Source organism: Oxyura jamaicensis, chromosome 18 (genome assembly GCF_011077185.1).
Source record: "Oxyura jamaicensis isolate SHBP4307 breed ruddy duck chromosome 18, BPBGC_Ojam_1.0, whole genome shotgun sequence".
NCBI lineage: Eukaryota > Metazoa > Chordata > Aves > Anseriformes > Anatidae > Oxyura > Oxyura jamaicensis.
This window is the reverse complement of record NC_048910.1, coordinates 879,210-896,554: the sequence shown is the minus strand read 5'-3', so window position 1 is coordinate 896,554 and position 17,345 is coordinate 879,210. Positions and strand designations below refer to the sequence as shown.

Sequence of the window (17,345 nt, the reverse complement as noted above, 5' to 3'; positions counted from 1 at the left end):
GACAACTTCCCTGGGGAGCCTGTTCCAGTGTGCAACCACCCTCTCTGTGAAGAACCCCCTCCTGATGTCAAGCCTAAATTTCCCCTGCCTCAGCTTAACCCTGTTCCCGCAGGTCCTGTCACTGGTGTTAATGGAGAAAAGGTCTCCTGCCTCTCGACACCCCCTTACGAGGAAGTTGTAGACTGTGATGAGGTCTCCTCTCAGCCTCCTCTTCTCCAGGCTGAACAGGCCCAGTGACCTCAGCCGTTCTTCGTACGTCTTCCCCTCCAGGCCTTTCACCATCTTCGTAGCCCTCCTCTGGACACTCTCCAACAGTTTCATGTCCTTTTTATACTGTGGTGCCCAGAACTGCACACAGTACTCGAGGTGAGGCTGCACCAGCGCAGAGTAGAGCGGGACAATCACCTCCCTTGACCTACTAGCGATGCCGTGCTTGATGCACCCCAGGACACGGTTGGCCCTCCTGGCTGCCAGGGCACACTGCTGGCTCATATTCAACTTGCTGTCTACCACGACCCCCAGATCCCTCTCTTCTAGGCTGCTCTCCAGCGTCTCATCGCCCAGTCTGTACGTGCAGCCAGGGTTTCCCCGTCCCAGGTGCAGGACCCGGCACTTGCTCTTATTGAACTTCATGCGGTTGGTGATTGCATGAAAAGGATGTACAGGCTGATGATGGGGATGCTGAATGGATTACTCCAAGGACAACTGGTGACAGCATGTTCTCAGGAACATGGAGAGGTTGGGGCTGCATGTTGTGATGAACACAGCCCTCACAGCCAGTTGTTCGTTACTAACTTGTGCCTGTTTAGTGCTCTGGGCTCCTTATCACCTAAATGTCATCCTGTGTCTCTTCCAAGGCACCTGTGGGCCCAGATACAGATTTATAGATCCTGTTCTTACCAATGTAGCTGAGTTTCAGTGCAGTAATGTGTTGCTTCCCAGGTAACATAGAAACTTGTAGCATAGCTGCCTGGAAGAAGGTGAAACACCCCTAAAGTGCTGAGCATCACACAAAGAGGCAAAGCTGGCATTGCTGGGTCCTGTTCAAGGCAATGCCTGGCCAGGAGAGGACTGGCCACAGCTGAGCAGCTGCTGCCCTGCACCTTCACCAGGGCTGCAAGTGGCTGAGCTTTATCTCACTTCACATGGGTCCTACACAAGTTATATGTCAGAGGGTTGTATGGGTCTGGAGATGTGATGTGATGCACATAAAAAAAAAAAAAAAAAAAAAAAAAAAATTCAGTGATGCCTGGCTATCAGCAGAGCAGTGAGTCCAAAATCCAGTGGAGGAACTTACAGCAGAGCCCAGCCAAGGTCTTTTTGCAAACCAGCAGCTCCAGAAAAGCAGACCCAAATCTGCTTAGCCAGACCACTGCTTTCACTTGCTGGTGGCAACACCCAGGAGGCTGCCTGCCTGGTTACACAGCTAAGGGTGCTGGTGACTCCATGTTCATCCAAGTAGAGCCAACATATCAGGAGCTTGACGTCAGCCTATTGCTTGGTCAGGAGAGAGCAAGCACTGCCTGCTCTGAGCTGCCCGGTGCATTTAGAAATCCTGCTTTGAATACAGGTTCCTGCTCCTGATGTAGCTGTGAGAAACAGTTACAGTGCTGAGCAGGACACAAGTGGTGTGACTGCACCCTGCCATGAAGCTTGCCCTACTCCTGACTGGCTGGGACCTTGGGGGGGTTGAAGGGTCCCACGTGCATCTCCCACTGGGCAGCTTCTCTCCCACTGGCATGCACCATCAGTAAAGAGTGTCAGAGCTCCTGCCTTCAAGGGAGGCTGCATCCAAAATGGAGCCATTACTTGCCAGCCAGTGTTTTACCAGGCAGTGTTTTAGTGGGCAAGTCACAAGGTCCTTGAATACCCACTATGGCCACAGACACACACGTGTTTCATGTTTGTTCAGCTGTTGTCTGACATGCAGCAAAGCTGCTGCTGCTGCTGAAGACAGGATTCTCTCCCTCCCATCACCCCATTCCCAACTCCCTGCTACCTGTCTGGTGCCCTGACAGAGCCCTCCCCATCCTGCACACCACTCAGCTGCAGTTATGCTCCTAAAGCCCCTAAAACCCCAACTCTGGGCCTAAAAGAGCAGGGATGAGGTGTTGGGGTGGTCGGCAGAGTGGACAGTGACTTTTCTCCTGCTTTTTTCAGTGTCACTGACAGCTTCAATTGCTTATCAAACTGCTGATTCACATCAGGTTCATGTGGCTGGATTGAACTGGCTTAATGAACTGGCTTTCTTCTTGCATTCCTCCAGGGGTAACTCTTCTTGCATCCCTTCAGGGGTAACTCTTCTTGCATCCCTTCAGGGGTAACTCTGCCTGCTCCTTCCCTAAAGTGCCTGTACACCAATGCACAGAGCATGGGAAATAAACAGGATGAGCTGGAGATCTGTGTTCGGTCACAGGGCCATGATCTCATTGCAATCACAGAGACATGGTGGGACAGCTTGCATGACTGGAACGCTGTCATGGAGGGCTATGTCCTCTTTAGGAAAGACAGGCTGGGGAAGTGAGGGGGTGGGGTTGCCCTTTGTGTGAGGGAGCAATTAGAGTGTACCCAGCTCCACCTGGGGGAGGGTGAAGGACAAGTGGAGAGCTTGTGGGTGAGAATTAAGGGGTGGGCTGGTATGGGGGACAGTGTTGTGGGGGTGTACTACAGATCACCAGATCAGGAGGAGGAGGTTGAGGCCTTCTACAAGCAGCTGCTAGTAGCTTCATGATCCTGGGCGCTGGTCCTCATGGGGGACTTCAATTACCCAGACATCTGCTGGGTAAGCAACTCGGCCAGGCACACGCAGTCCAAACGGTTCCTACAATGTGTTGAGGACAATTTTCTGACTCAGGTGGTAGAGAAGCCGACGAGGCGGGGGGTGCTCCTGGACCTTGTTCTTATCAACAGGGATGGGTTTGTTAGAGATGTGAAGGCTGGGGGAAGCTTGGGATGCAGCGACCATGAGATGGTGGAGTTCAAGATGGAACTTGGTGGAAGTAGTAAGGCTAAAAGCAGGATTGCTACCCTGGACATTTGAAGAGCCAACTTCGACCTCTTCTGAGACCTACTTGGGAGTATCTCATGGGCTAGGTTGCTAGAAGGCAAGGGTGCTTGTGAGAGCTGGGCAACATTTAAACAGCACTTCTTCCAAGCTCAGGATCAGTGCATCCCTAAGAGTAGGAAATCGGGGAAGGGGGGCAAGAAAGCTGTGTGGATGAGCAAGGAGTTCATCGATGAGATCAAAAGGAAGAGGAAGGTCTATGAAATGTGGAAAAAGGGCCTGTCCTCTTGGGAGGAGTACAGAAGTGTTACAGCCTGCAGGGATGCGACGAGAAAGGCTAAAGCCCACCTAGAGATGAGGCTTGCAAAAGAGATAAAGGATAGTAAGAAGTTTTTTGTTGTTGTTGTTGTTGTTTGTTTTTGTTTTTTAAGTATGTAAACAGCAAAAGGAAGACTAGGGATAAGGTGGGTCCCTTGCTGAACGAGGGGTTGTCCTGGTAACAGGAGACGCCAAGAAGGCGGAGATACTGAATGCTTTCTTTGCTTCAAGGATTCCCCCCCAGGACTCCTCGACCCTAGAGGTTGGAGAAAGGGTCTCTCCCCTGGTTGACAAGGGAGTGGTTCGGGAGCGTCTGAGTGAGCTCAACGCACACAAATCCACGGGTCCCAATGGGATGCATCCACGTGTGCTACAGGAGTTGGCAGAGGTGATCGCCAAACCGCTCTCTATCATCTTTAAAAGGTCCTGGAGAACAGGAGAGGTGCCTGAAGACTGGAGGATAGCCAATGTCACTATGGTCTTCAAGAAGGGCAAGGAGGATCCGGGAAACTACAGGCCAGTCAATCTCACCTCTGTCCCTGGATAGGTGGTGGAACAGCTTGTTCTGGATGCCATCTCCAAGCAATTGGAAAAGAATGTTATGAGTAGACAGCATGGATTCACCAAGGGGAAGTCATGCTCGACCAACCTCATTGCCTTCTATGATGGCATTAACAGCTTGACTTTAACAAGGCTTTTGATACTGTCTCCCATGACATCCTGCTAGCAAAGCTGAGAAAGTGTGGGATAGAGGAGTGGACAGTAAGATGGGCTGAGAACTGGCTGACTGGCCGAGCTCAGAGGGTGGTGATCGGTGGCGCAGAGTCCGGCTGGAGACCGGTGACTAGCGATGTTCCCCAGGGGTCGATGCTGGGTCCGGTCTTGTTCAAGGCCTTCATCGACAACCTTGATGAGGGAATAGTGTCTGCCCTCAGCAAGTACACCGATGACACAAAGCTGGGAAGAGTGGCTGACACGTCAGTGTCTGCCATTCAGTGAGACCTGGACAGGCTGGAGAGATGGGCAGGAAGAAGCCAAATGAGGTTTAATAAGAGCAAGTGTAGAGTCCTGCACCTGGGAAGGAACAGTCGGACGTGTCAGTACAGGCTGGGGGACGACCTGCTGGAGAGGAGCTCTGAGGAGAAGGACCTGGGGGTCCTGGTGGATGACAGGTTGGTTGACAATGAGCCAGCAGTGTGCCCTGGTGGCCAAGAGGGCCAATGGGATCCTGGCGTGCATTAAAAGGAGCATGGCCAGCAGGTCAAGGGAGGTGATCCTCCCCCTCTACTCTGCCCTGGTCAGGCCTCACCTGGAGTACTGTTGTGGGCTTCCTGGTACTAAAAAGACAGGGATCTCCTGGAAAGAGTGCAGCGGAGGGCCACAGAGATGATACGGGGCCTGGAGCATCTTCCCTATGAAGAAAGGCTGAGAGACCTGGTTCTGTTCAGCCTGGAGAAAAGAAGACTGAGAGGGGATCTCATCAATGTGTATAGATACCTGAGGTGTGGGAGACAGAGGGATTTGGCCAACCTCTTTTCAGTGGTTTGTGGGGACAGGACAAGGGGTAATGGCTGTAAGATGGAGCACAGGAAGTTCCGCACAACATGAGGAAGAACTTCTTCATGGTGAGGGTGATGGAGCACTGGAACAGGCTGTCCAGGGAGGTTGTGGAGTCTCCTTCTCTGGAGATACTCAGGGCCTGTCTGGACGCCTACCTGGGCAGCCTACTGTAAGGAACCTGCTTTGGCAGGGTGGTTGGACCTGATGATATTTCAAGGTCCCTTCCAACCCCTACAGTTCTGTGATTCTGTGATTCTGTGAATGTGGTGCTTCTGCTGTTCCCCTTGGCTGCCCAGCCCAGGAGCACCAGGTGAAGCAGCAACTTACTTCAGAGGAAGATGAGAGCACATCAATTGCACTCGTTATGAATGCAGCACCCAGCCAGAGCAAAGGTGTTGTCACAGCCCATGCAGGAAACTGGCACTTACTGGGCTCCCACCTGTAACCACATAAGTGAGCTGGGAGGAGCTGAAACTGTTGGCACAGCTGAATCAGTGCTGCTTCCAGAGCAGCAGGTTTGTCAGACATAGAGAGAGATGGTCAGAGAGAGGTCAGTGTGAAGAAATGGAGTGGCTGAGGTAAAACATATTTGGAAAATAAATAAATAAATAAACTCAGCTTTAAACTTACTTTGTCTCAACTGTGAGGCTGACCTGAACATTGAGGAAGCCTTGTGCAGTCCCAGGGTTTGTGGCAAACCTGCTCCACAACAGGAGCTACATAAGTGTTGCTGAGAAGGGACCTGCAGAGGGCTCTGATCCAGCTTCCTTCTTGGCAAACCATCACCAGCTCTAGCCAAGGGCCAGCCATGGCTTTCTCTGTCTGAGTCCTGAGCCCATTCTGCACCTCCTTGGGCAATGTGCCTTAGTGCTGCCCAGCCTCCTGTACTGCTGAAGCCAGTTCCCAAAGCCAGCAGGATGCTCTGAGTGCTTCTGGCAATGCTGCAGCATGGGGGATGCTCTGATGCGGTGGCTCTGACCAGCTGCTGAACTCTGGACTCGATGTGCTCCCCTCTGAGTCAGTCCTGGTCACAGCTTCTCTCCCTGTAAAAGAAGCACCTATTTCTTTTATAAAGGCAGCAGTTAGCTCAGATAGGATCCCATGCCAAGGCACACAGAAGTCACTCAGCTGAGGGCAGCAAGGTCTGAGCAGCTGCAGGCTCAGGCACCAGAGATGAGCTGCCACTGCAGACTGAAGCAGATGGTCAGGTCTGCCTGTTCCTGTGGTGTGGGATGATTTGAATATGTCTTTCCTCTTGCATCAGCAGGTCAGGCAGGGCACAAGCTGTCCTTTAGCTTCCTTAAGCTCTGAGGTCAGCTCCCAGGGAGGATGAATCATGCCTGCAAGTCATGGGCAGTGCTTGGAGCAGAGGCCTCCAGAGCCACCCATGACTGATGCCTAGTGGGCTTCTCCAAACCAATGACACAGACCCTCTGCAGAGGATACTTTTAGAAGACGTGTCACTAAGTGGGACTTTCTAACAAAAAGAGATCATGAACAAAAGCACTGGCACAGCACTGACTTGCCGTGCATCATGTAGGAAGGTGTTTCTCATCTTGGGGTGCCATAGGAGAGAGAATTGCTGAAAGGAATCTTGAGAAAGAATATCCAGGAAAAAAAAATATATATATAAAATTCCCTTACATGGAGGGTGACAGCATTCTCAAAGTGAGTCACAGGTGGCACTCAGAGCTTGTGCCTCCAGACACACAACAAAGGAAGAGGATGGGAATATAGCTGGGGTCAGACGACAACAAAGAATTTCAAGTCCCCTTCAAAAAGCAGCTAGATGGTTTTTGTTTGGTGCCAGGTGTTCCTCTGGCCTATTTTTTAAGCATTGTTGGCTGTAAGGGAATGTGCAAGACTGGAGGCGGCATCTGCTGATGTGCAAGCTGCAGAACTGACTCAAAGGCCACTGAAAGTAGTGGCTGCTTTTCCTCTTCCTGCAGAGATATTCAGTGTTATTAGCTTGTCTGGCACTGTTCACGGCTATGCTTCTTCAGCTGCTTTGCAACAGGTTTTGGGAATGATATCTGGGAGTTAAGGCATGCATGAAGTCCAAACCTGGATGAGCATTTAGTGACTGAAATGACTGCTTCAGTCACTGAGCTTGGGCTGCTCCTGGAAATAGCCAGCATTTGCATGTCTGTGCTCATATTTTCTGTCAGCTTGCCCTGAATAGACAAGGTTGGGTGAACTTTTCCTCCTTTCCCTGTAGCTTAAGAATGGTCCAGCAAGTCTGTAAGCTCAGCATTGCCCCAAATCAACCACATATCTCGGGAAGGTTACATCAAGGCAGAATATGAATCTTATAATCACTGCACTGGAAATCATCAACACTCTCCAAGCCATGCTTCAAGAGAATTTATAACATTTCCTTTTTTCTCTAAATGTCTAATATCTGGCTGAACCCTGAGGCTGGTAAATGATGACTTATCTGCAGGGAAATTATGTCAAATAAGCAGAAGAAGCAGCAGGGAGCAGAAAAAGTGGGAATTTGAATACATGGTCATCTGATCAATAACACCTCCCTCGCTCATGTGGGTATGCTGCTACTTGGCCTGATTGTGTTGGAAGTCTGAGAGTGACATGATGCAAATAATGTGGCACACACTGGAGCTGTGAAGGGATGTCCTGTTGCATTCTCAGTTGGGATATTTTACAGATAGATTGGGAAGATTGCTGTGTCCTCAGAAAGGACTTGTATTTGACTCTTGAAGTCTTCACTCTCTGACTCTCATTTGATGGTAGGATGTTTAGTCTGACTTGCCTCAGTTTAAGGCAGATGCTCTAACACTTGGAACACTGGTCCAGGACCTAGGAGAGAACCATTCTTGGGTGATCTACAAAGATTCTTTGTTCTTGGACAGTCTCCAGTCTCTCTTTGCTCACCTGTTCAGTCATGATACATCTCTCCCTTGAGAAAGTGCAAGCTCTGCATGGTTTTTCAATATTGTGACTGGCAATAGTGAAGGCCCTACACAGCAAAACTGGGGTCTCCCCTACCCAGTGTGAGGTATCTACCATGAGCTGGTTGCCATGAATTACTTCCACAAGCCAGGAAGAAAGAGTGGCATTCCTAAAACATGGACTGCCTAATTTGGTTATAAAATCCCTGACTCCTGCTAAGTAAATGCAGATAACTGTGTCAGATGTAGATACGCACCGTGCAGGGGTCTAAATTTGTGTCCATAGGCACAACTAGCACCGACTGACAGCAGTACCAAGGGGCAATAGAGGGGTACAGACTCCCTTGGCAACAGGGTTTGCCAGTGATTTCCAACCACCAGCTTCATCTGTCGTAAGGGCACTACACACATGCAGACTTTACCAGGTACTAAAGACTACATTTCTTCTTCACAGCAGAAATCTATCTTTGGTGTCCTAAGAAGTGCTGGAATTTGGCAAGAGATAATCATCTCTTGTGGGGCCTTTGCTAAGCATTTGCTTTGAATGTGAGACATGGCTTGTATAGAGGACATGGAAAAGTGATGTGCATTTTCGGGAGTCTTTTACTTCAGGGACATCTCTGGAAGGGGTTATGAATCAGCTCCATCCCACGTCGCAGGGAAGCCACAGTGTAGACATACCCTCTTGGCAGAGCTCTGCAAGTTACTCACGAAGGCAAAAAGCTGTTCTTTCCTCTCTTCCCTTTGCAATACCAGCTCTCTAAGGGCAGCTCAGGGTTCTGTATTGTTCTATGCCAGTAGACAGGACACATGCATGCAGTTATATTGTCACTACTGAAAGATACATGCCCTTGTTGCAAGCTGAATTGAGTTTCCATCAGGAAAACATGGGAGTTTCATGTTTTACCTTGTGAGAAAGGAGACTAACAAACAAGTGTCAATCTTCTTGACAACAAATTTGCAAAAACAAAGGTGTAGACTATGTTACTACCTCAAAGTACAGGCATGGTTTCCTAAGAAATGTGTGCTCTAACTTGAGTAATCCTGGGCCACAAAGAGGTCTGGAGCCTTGCACAAGCCAGGCTGCAGTGTATGACAGGCTGTCTCTGCATGCTGGAAATACCAAGTAGTGCTTCAGGAAGTCTCTTGTTAGAGACTTGGATTAGATGCCTAATCAATGCTCTGTGGCTGAGGCCATGCCGCTAAGCCACTTGGTGACTCATCCTATTTCTCTGTATGTTGTTTCCAAAAGGAAACAGGGTGATGGAGCTGTAAAGCTCTAGTCATCCCACAGTGCTGGGGCAGGAGTGAACCTCCCAGTTGTAGAAGTATCAGGAGAAGTCCTTAGGCTGTGAAAGAAGGGTACAAGCCTTGAGTTAGTGACACAGGTCAAAACTGGTAGCAAGGGCTCAGTCCAAGGGTAGTCAACATCAATTTGCCACCCAAGGGTCCTGGAGAAGTGGCACATTGTAATGCTGAAGAAAGTGCAATTTCTATAGACTTTAAAACTTCCTGGAGGCCATAATCAGCCGCTGGCTTAAGGGTTCCATCCTGTTACTGTGGATGGCAGGTGTAGTACAATGTTAGTTACAATTGATTTTCTCCCTGCTGTCAGCTACTTCCTTTGTGCTTTTAGTATATACTAAAATCTTCTGTTATGCTCACAGTGTTCCCAGGTTAAAAAAGGCAGAGATGGCATCTACCACCTCTAAGAACCTTATGAGTTTCTTATTTAGACAGAAGTTTAACAGCTTCTGGAGTATTTATGGGAGCTGTTCTGGCTTCCACACCAGATCTGAGGCACTCAGTTACAAGTGCACACACCAAAGTGATCTGTGTGCAAATTTAGGTCAGAAGGAACCTGTGGAAATCTTTACTCCAACCTCCCATTCAACATAAGGCCAACTTCAAAAATAGATCAGGTTGCTCAGGGCCATCTCCAGGCAAGCTCTGAACATCTCAACGATGTCCTACCACCTCTCTGGGATGCTGTTCAAGGCCTGCACCAATCTCATGGGGTTTCTGTTTTTTTTTGTTTGTTTGTTTGTTGTTTTCCTAATAACCAAACAGAATTCCTGTTTCTGCAGTTTGTAACCATCACCCCTTCTTCTACTGCTGTGCACCCCTACGGGAGTCCAGCCCTAACTTCTCTATAACCCCAATGTAGGCATGCAGATCCCCCAGCACACAGTCACCTGTCATCACGATGCTTGATTTCTCTCAGCTATCCCTGAGGTATTTTAAACATTCTTCATTTTTTATTCCTTGCCCTTATGCCTGAAAAAAATTTAAAAACCAACCAAATACCTATACACACATCACAAATCTTAGAGTGCACAAGGATACCAAGATGTGGCCAAAATACATTTCATAATGTCAAAATGATCATCTTCTGCATGGTTCCTCTCTGGCCAGCACTGCTGTGCAGGACTCAGTTTGCTCTCATGTTTGCTGTCAGCTGTGTCTGGGAAGAAGGTACTAGTGGCAATGAAGCCATAGGAGATGGCACCTTGGGGGTCTACCTAATAAGCAGTAAAGCACAAAATATCTTTATGGACAAAGTATTTATCAAAGAACTCAATTATTTTCAAAAGATTCTGAAGCCACTTTACTTGCTTGACTCAGAACAGGTCCTTCACCTCTCAGAATGGGACAGTCCATCACTACCTCCACCTGCAGGAGTTTGTGATGGACTTTCATACCTGCCTTCCTCCCCACCAGTACCCTCTGCCTAACCACAGACTGTCTCTGAGCAACCCTTTGAGCTGAAGCCATGGTCACCTGAGGCTGCTATTGCAGATATCAGGCAGAGCTCACTCTGCCCCAGGCACCAGCATGCTGCTTGCACCAGAACCAGTCCTACCCATCACATACCTGGGTGCAAAGTGAGGTCTGGGTTGGTGCAGACGTCGCAGCTCCTCCCTGTGAGTCCTCCTTGGCTGCACCAAGTCTGGCCCAGCAGCAGCAGGGATCAGTGTCAGGTCTCTGTGCCACAAAGACCACAGGCACATCTTCCTTGATAGATGCATTAGTACATCAGAAAAATACTGCATATTTCCTGACTCTCTCTCTCACAGTTTTGCAGCTACGGCTTCAGCAGAGAAGGACTCGTGAGCAGCTGGCAGACCAAGGCATCATGCCACGTGAGTATCGTTTTCTGCCTTTTTCACCCTCTTCTGGATCAGAGGGGCACTACTGGCACACTGCATGGCACCAGCTGCCTGCTCAGGTGCTCTCTGCTCTGAGCAGATTGCTACTGAGCTGGACTTTGCTTCCTGCCCTGTAGCAATATTATGGTCCCTGGTGCTGTACAATGGTGCCAAGCATTTGCTACACAAGCTACAATGCTGCTGTTCAAACTGAAGTTGGGAGAGCTGCTTAGTTTGCACTATTCAAAAAATGAGCTGCATAGGGTCCTGCCCCAGAGGTCACTGCAGCAGAACAAAACTCCTTTTGTAGGCAAGAGCAGAGCATCTCACATACTCCTGTAAAAGTCAGGAACCTCTGTAGCAGCATCAGACCCACAGAACAGTGAAAAGGTAGAGGGGGGCCCATTCCAGGTCCTTGTGACCATTCAACATCAGAAAAAGAGATGCTAGAATCCAAAACATAAGTGAATGAAAACAATCCCCTTTCTGCACAAGCAGCTGCATCATGAAATCTGTAGCACCACTGAAGAAAAGATGCTGGGAGCTCAGCCCTGACTGATGGATAATTCCACCCTGACCTAGCTCAGGCTCTGTATGCATGAGTCTGTGATTATCTGGGACCCAGGTAAAGGACTATCCTAGTACCATTATGGCTAATCACGGCCCCCTTGGGGGTCTCTAATAAGATCATAACTTTCCAAAGGCTGTGTCTCTTCTAGCTAACCTTGAAGACTGTGATGCAGCTTTTGTGAATCCAGAAAAAAAAAAAAAAAAAAAAAAAAAAAAAAAAAAAAAAAAAAAAAAAACAGCTCTAACACTGCCTTTTTCATGAAGCTGCCTTCCTAAAGGATGTTAAGGGAGCCAGCAAGAAATGTCTCTCAGCACAGTACTGCCAGAATCAAGTATTAAGAAAAAGTGAGCAGGATGATAAAAATCATGTCTGTGAAGGTTTTACTCTTGGAGCTGGAGCTTTGAGCCAAGTTTGGTGACATTTGTGATAGCATTGCAAGCACTAACAGTACAGTCAGTGGCCAGAAGGATGTCTGAAGTCTCCTGAATCGCCAAGTTCACTCTGTAAAAGTGGTCACACTCAGACAATGTGCGGGATACCTCATTGCACATGCATGGCATTGTTGTGTCAACTGAGGAGTTTGCATACCTGATACTGCCCTGTAGGGCTGAGCATATGGGTCTGTTACCTACAGCTTCTTTACACTCCTAACTTCTAGGTTTACATTTTGCAGTCTGGTTTCTGTCCAAGGATGCCATTCTGGGAAGTATGATTATAGTTTAATCACTACAAGTAATAAAAGAAAAGGCACTTTTGCCATTATTAAAGCAAACATGCAGAATCTAGCTGCTGAATTTAACCTAAGAAGGAAGTGTCAGATGCTAGCATTTAATAAGTGGGAATCCCAGCCAGATTCCCCATGGTTTGGGCATATGCAGTTAATCCTTATGAAACACAATTCTTTGTTTAACCTTGTCTTCCTATGGCCTGTCGGCTCTGAGGACCAGCTGAGATGGGCTGTAGGAGGTGCACCAGGATGGGATCTCAGATCATAGGTACTGCAGGTGGGCAAGAAACGGAAACAGGTCTCTGTAAGACACCATGGTTGAAAATAGCTTTTCTGGAAAGAGAGAAGTGGGGCATTGCTGGTCTACATGTTGAAAGTCAGGTTTGGTACCAAGCTGGGACATGCTCGTGATTCCACATTCCACGTCAGCTTTTGTACAAGGATTGTTTTCAACCCATTGCATATTTTCTGCTTATATAATCAGAGGACAGAAAAACTTTGTTTTTCTAAGTGATCCATTTTATACAGAAACCAGAAAGAGACATGAGTGAGCAAAGTAACAGATTAGTGTTGGATTAAAGCTTTGAGGGTTTGCAGAAGCCCTCCTAGGAATGGGAGTTGATGACTATACACAGAACCTGCTGAGCTGTTCAGCAGTGTGGCTGTAAACACAGCAAGAGTGAAATCTAGGAGCAACTCTGAGGAAGCTGACTGCTTTTTGGTACCCAAGAGAATAGCTCAGGGAGAAGTATCAGTGGTACCTGAGCATAGTGCAGTGAGATGGATGTGCTTATCTAACCAAAGCCTGACTTAACTCAGTTCAGATTCCCTTGGATGTTCATCTAAGAAACGTGAAACATTCACATAATTCCATCACTGGCGAAGGCAGGAAACTGCCTAAAGGGGGATGCTCAGGAGCAAAAGGCAGTAGTGTTGCATGAGCCTTCAGGTTCAAAGCTGGACTCTGATTGTCAGATGTCTTCAGATTGCAAATTGAACAACTGTCTGGCAAAACAATCAAAACTATTGAAAAAAGCTCTGCAAATAAAGACGGGCACAGACTAGTAAGCAAGGGCAGCCTCTGGGTCCCTTCTGCCCAATGACTCTTTGTATGGGGGAGCATCTGAAAGCAAGGGGAGGCCCAGGTTTGTTGAGGCATGGCCACACTCCTGATCCACAGCAGTGAAGGTGAGAGCAGATGCTACCCTGTTATTCAGACTCCTTGAGTGGGAAGCTCTTATAAGACTGCTCATGCAAGACTTTATTATTGAACACATTCAGTTATATGGTCTTAGTGAAGTTGGTACAGACCTGGAAAAGCTTTTTAAATAAAGAGCATCCCCATAGGGTCACCTGCAGAAGGGCAGGCTGCAAGGACAAGTGGGGATGAACCCTTCTTGTAGCCCTACACAGGATCTTGCCTTGGAGCCCAGCCAGATCTGCTCAGCTACCCAAAAGGAGGGGGAGGCAGCTTGTAGCAAGGATTCCTCAAGGCAAATTTTCCATTATGATGATGGAATGTAGAAATAGTTGTGCTTGAAGTAAGGTCTCCCTTGCTGTATGCAGCCACCACCTCATCCTCCAACTGAAGCCTTAGAGGCAATAGCCCTAAGGTTATCAACACCAAGCTCAGCAGCTCTGCCGTATTGACTCCAGACCCTTAGTCATTTCAAGATGTCATCTCAACCCCTGACAAGGTGTTTGAATAACCAGTGTTAGCAATGTCTTTATTTGTTTTGCAGACTAATACAAGCTGCAGTATCCACATAATTCCTCCAAAAATCTTGGTAAATGACTAAATTCTGCAACATTTTCCTCGTGAATAGCATGGTGTTTGATCAATGCCCATAGCAAATTCCCAGTGTCAGGACTTCAGAGTGAACAGGGCTGTAAAAGTAATCTCTCTTGCTAACTTCATTTTCTCATGTGCACCATTTTATTTTGCTTCTGGTTAAACTAGCTGTCACAAGTCCTCGTGGCTTCTCACTGGAGCATGGCTCAGTAACACTGGCTTGTCTGTATGTCTGCTTTCCAAACATTAGAAGCAGGAATGTGCCCTCTGTGTTTTCCTGTGATTCCCTGGAGGTTAGGGGTGTTGCCTACCAAAACCCAGTTCAGGTCCCCAATCATTTCCCAGCTGCCCTCATTCTTCCTCTCATTCTTCTCTAGATTGATGTGGGACATCAGGTCCTGTGTGAAAATAATTTCTGTCCCCATTAGATCCCACTCAGAAAATAGAAAGGGAATTAGATGTTGCCAAAGAGTTGTAGCAGGCTGTTTTTGTGGTTCAGGACACCTTCCCCTTCCCTGTCCCAGTGGGAACAATTGATTTTGCTTGCTTACACAGACAGAAAAGAATTTTTGCAGGAACTGAGAAATATTAACCCCTTCACCACACAAATTTCTCTCCAATTTATACACAATCTGAGCAAACAAGGAAATGTGCAAGGTCTTTCATGACTCCAGCATAGATGTGACTGGTGTTCACTGTTCCAAGACCCAGGGACCATTGGCCTTCTGTTGGGACCCTCTCTGGGTTAATCCTCTGTGGTGTTAGGAGATGCTAAGAATTTGGCCTGCTACCGAGTACCTGTCCGGGCAGCTGCCCAGGGAAGCACCATGTCACACAGATGCTTCTGGGCAGAGGACAGGACAAATGTCTGGTGAGAAGGAGCCTAAAGGAGATGGAAGGGTACTTAGTGATGGAAGAGGGACAAAGGACAACAGACAGCTCCAGTGTCCTAGTTGAAGTACCCTTGCTGGAGGCCAAATAACCCAAGAGGCCAGGCAGGCCTTTCCAGTTTTCCTGCTGGCCTCAAGCCTCAGTCACATACAGGTCTACCTTTCAGGTAAGGTCCCCTCAGCCCGTTGCTCTTCCTAGATCAGTTTTCTGGGGCTGTGGTGCCTCCCAGTGCCACAACCTGCAAGAAGAGCTCCAGGGAAGAGCAGCACCTGCTGTCTGACATGTCCCACCGAGCACCACGTTTCAAAGCCTGCACCATCTCCCTGCCCAAGTCCCTCCTGTCCTCCCTGTGCTCTCCATCCCCCCTGCTCTCTTTCCATGGCCTGGCTGAGAGCACGGGATTTCCCAGAGCTTTCCTGAGTTATTTTTAGTTAGTGCAATAAAGAGGGCAGTTAGTTTGTGTTGCTATTTTTATAGCACTCATTAAATGCTGTTGCTGAATATCCTGGTGGCTGCTTGCTTCCACTCCTGTGCTGACTGCTCCTCTCTCTTTCCTGTTGCAGCACTGAAAAGCCCATCTGCATTCCATGAACAACGAAAAAGTCTGGAGCGAGCCAAGGTAATCCCTACAAGCCATGCCGATGAGGGAACACGTGGGCTCGCTTTGCATGAGCTGCGGGGTTTGAAAGCATCTTCAACCACTCTGCCCTCACCTGGCACCCTCCACCAAGGCCCTGTGGCCAATGATGAGCATCAGGGCCTCTCCTTTGCCCCCAGACATGGCGGGGCCAAGCCAAGGTTCTTGTGTTCAAGAGCACCCTTTTCCAAGCAGTAGAGGTTTAAAAGGGCAGAGGAGCCAACTGTCCCTTAAGATATTAAAAAAAAAAAAAAAAAAAAAAAAAACTGCATTTTACAAAAGCTTGTGGGCAGGGTTCAGCCTCCCATTAAACCTCAAACTAGCTGAAGCCTTTACTTTCCACTGCAGGCCATATCGACAGCTTGCTCCTCGTTGTGTTGGCTGCTCTCTGCTCCTGCACGAGTCAGCTTAGAGCAGGGCCAGCAGCAAACAGGACAGATGGGAGGCTAAGTATTTAGCAAGTGTGCAGGAGAAATGTGGATGCCCTTGGTCACCTGGAGCAAGTCCCCAGGGGACTCACCCTTGCATCAGAGGAGAGTCTGGCTTTTAGCTCAGTAGCGCCACTTGACAATTGCAACAGTGTCACAGCAGCTAAGTGGCCCAAGCTCCCACTGGCCCCATCACCTATCTGCTTTTAGACTTCCCAGAATATTGCTGAAGGCAGATATACGTAGTCACTTCCAGAACACAATGATACTCTGTGGTATGATCACTTTTTGGGAAATTGCACTGGTTTTCCAAGCCCTTTGTAGTACCCAGCACCCAGCCGTGACCAAGCTGGAGGGATGTCCACACATGGCATGGCAAAGAGAAGAGTCAGTCATACAGGTTTTGCCTGAACACAAGAGTTTCTTCCATTAATCTGCAAAACGTGTTTGCAGTCACATGGAAAGGGACCTTTGCAAGAAATATCAACTATGGAATATGAAGAAGTGCTCTTCTGAACTTAAATGCTCTCAAAATCACTTGCCCTGAGACTCCAGCAGTAATAAATGGCTAGCATAAGAAACACAACTTGACTCTGAAAAATTAGCATGCTTAGAAAATTTCAAGCAATCCAAAGTATCCATGGAGTGTCATATATTTTATAGTTTAAGTATACACTTGTGTCTCTTTGTCTTTTTCTTCAAAGGCCTTCACTGGCTGGTTGCCTGGGGAAAAGGGAAGCATGGTCTAGCCTATCCCATTTTTAGAGCATGCTAACAAACACACTAATGAGCACAATCTATAACAAAAATATATTCCTTTGCAAGGATGCCCTGCTTATAGCCCTGACAGGCAGTGTCTGTTTCCATATAATTACTCAATGGCATTTGTTGTTTAGCTGATATTCCTCCAAACTGATGTTCTGCAAACAGAATGCAGATAACAATAACCACTTTCATGTGTTTTGAAAGCTCTTCTGCTACAGCTGATAAAAAAAATAAAAAATAAAAAAATCTGAGGTCTTACTCCACTGTTTGCACCCCAGTGGCACAAATGCAGCAAAGGTCAAATGGAACTGAAGTCACAGCAGAAATTCAGGATAGTGCAGTGTGAATGCTGGAGTCAACATCATAGTGCCACAACTGTAGGACAGTAACTCAAACTGTGCTCAAATGAGGGCCTGATCTGAGGGTTAGTCAGAAATTCATTAGGTGAATTTAACTGCACTTAAGTGCAGGCACCAGCTAGCGCTGACATGGCACAGACTGCGTTGGTGAAAATAAGCTGCAGAAAAAAATATGGGAGAAGGGTAAGAAATTGCAAATACTTTGGTAAATAAAATATCTATTATTTGTTTAAAC

The 17,345-nt window shown here is 47.8% G+C and overlaps 1 protein-coding gene across 13 annotated transcripts in view; it reads left to right on the top strand.

The window, feature by feature from the left end:
- Nucleotides 1-17,345, top strand: part of MYOCD (myocardin) — a 258,264-nt gene that overhangs the window by 219,681 nt on the left and 21,238 nt on the right. For 8 of the 13 annotated variants that reach the window (XM_035342668.1, XM_035342663.1, XM_035342659.1 and 5 more), the window contains 2 exons: nt 10,869-10,934; nt 15,485-15,540. In XM_035342668.1, the coding sequence (XP_035198559.1) occupies nt 10,869-10,934; nt 15,485-15,540 (122 nt within the window). The remainder of the gene's footprint in view (nt 1-10,868; nt 10,935-15,484; nt 15,541-17,345) is intronic. The other 5 variants (XM_035342670.1, XM_035342667.1, XM_035342671.1 and 2 more) reach the window with 2 other exon arrangements.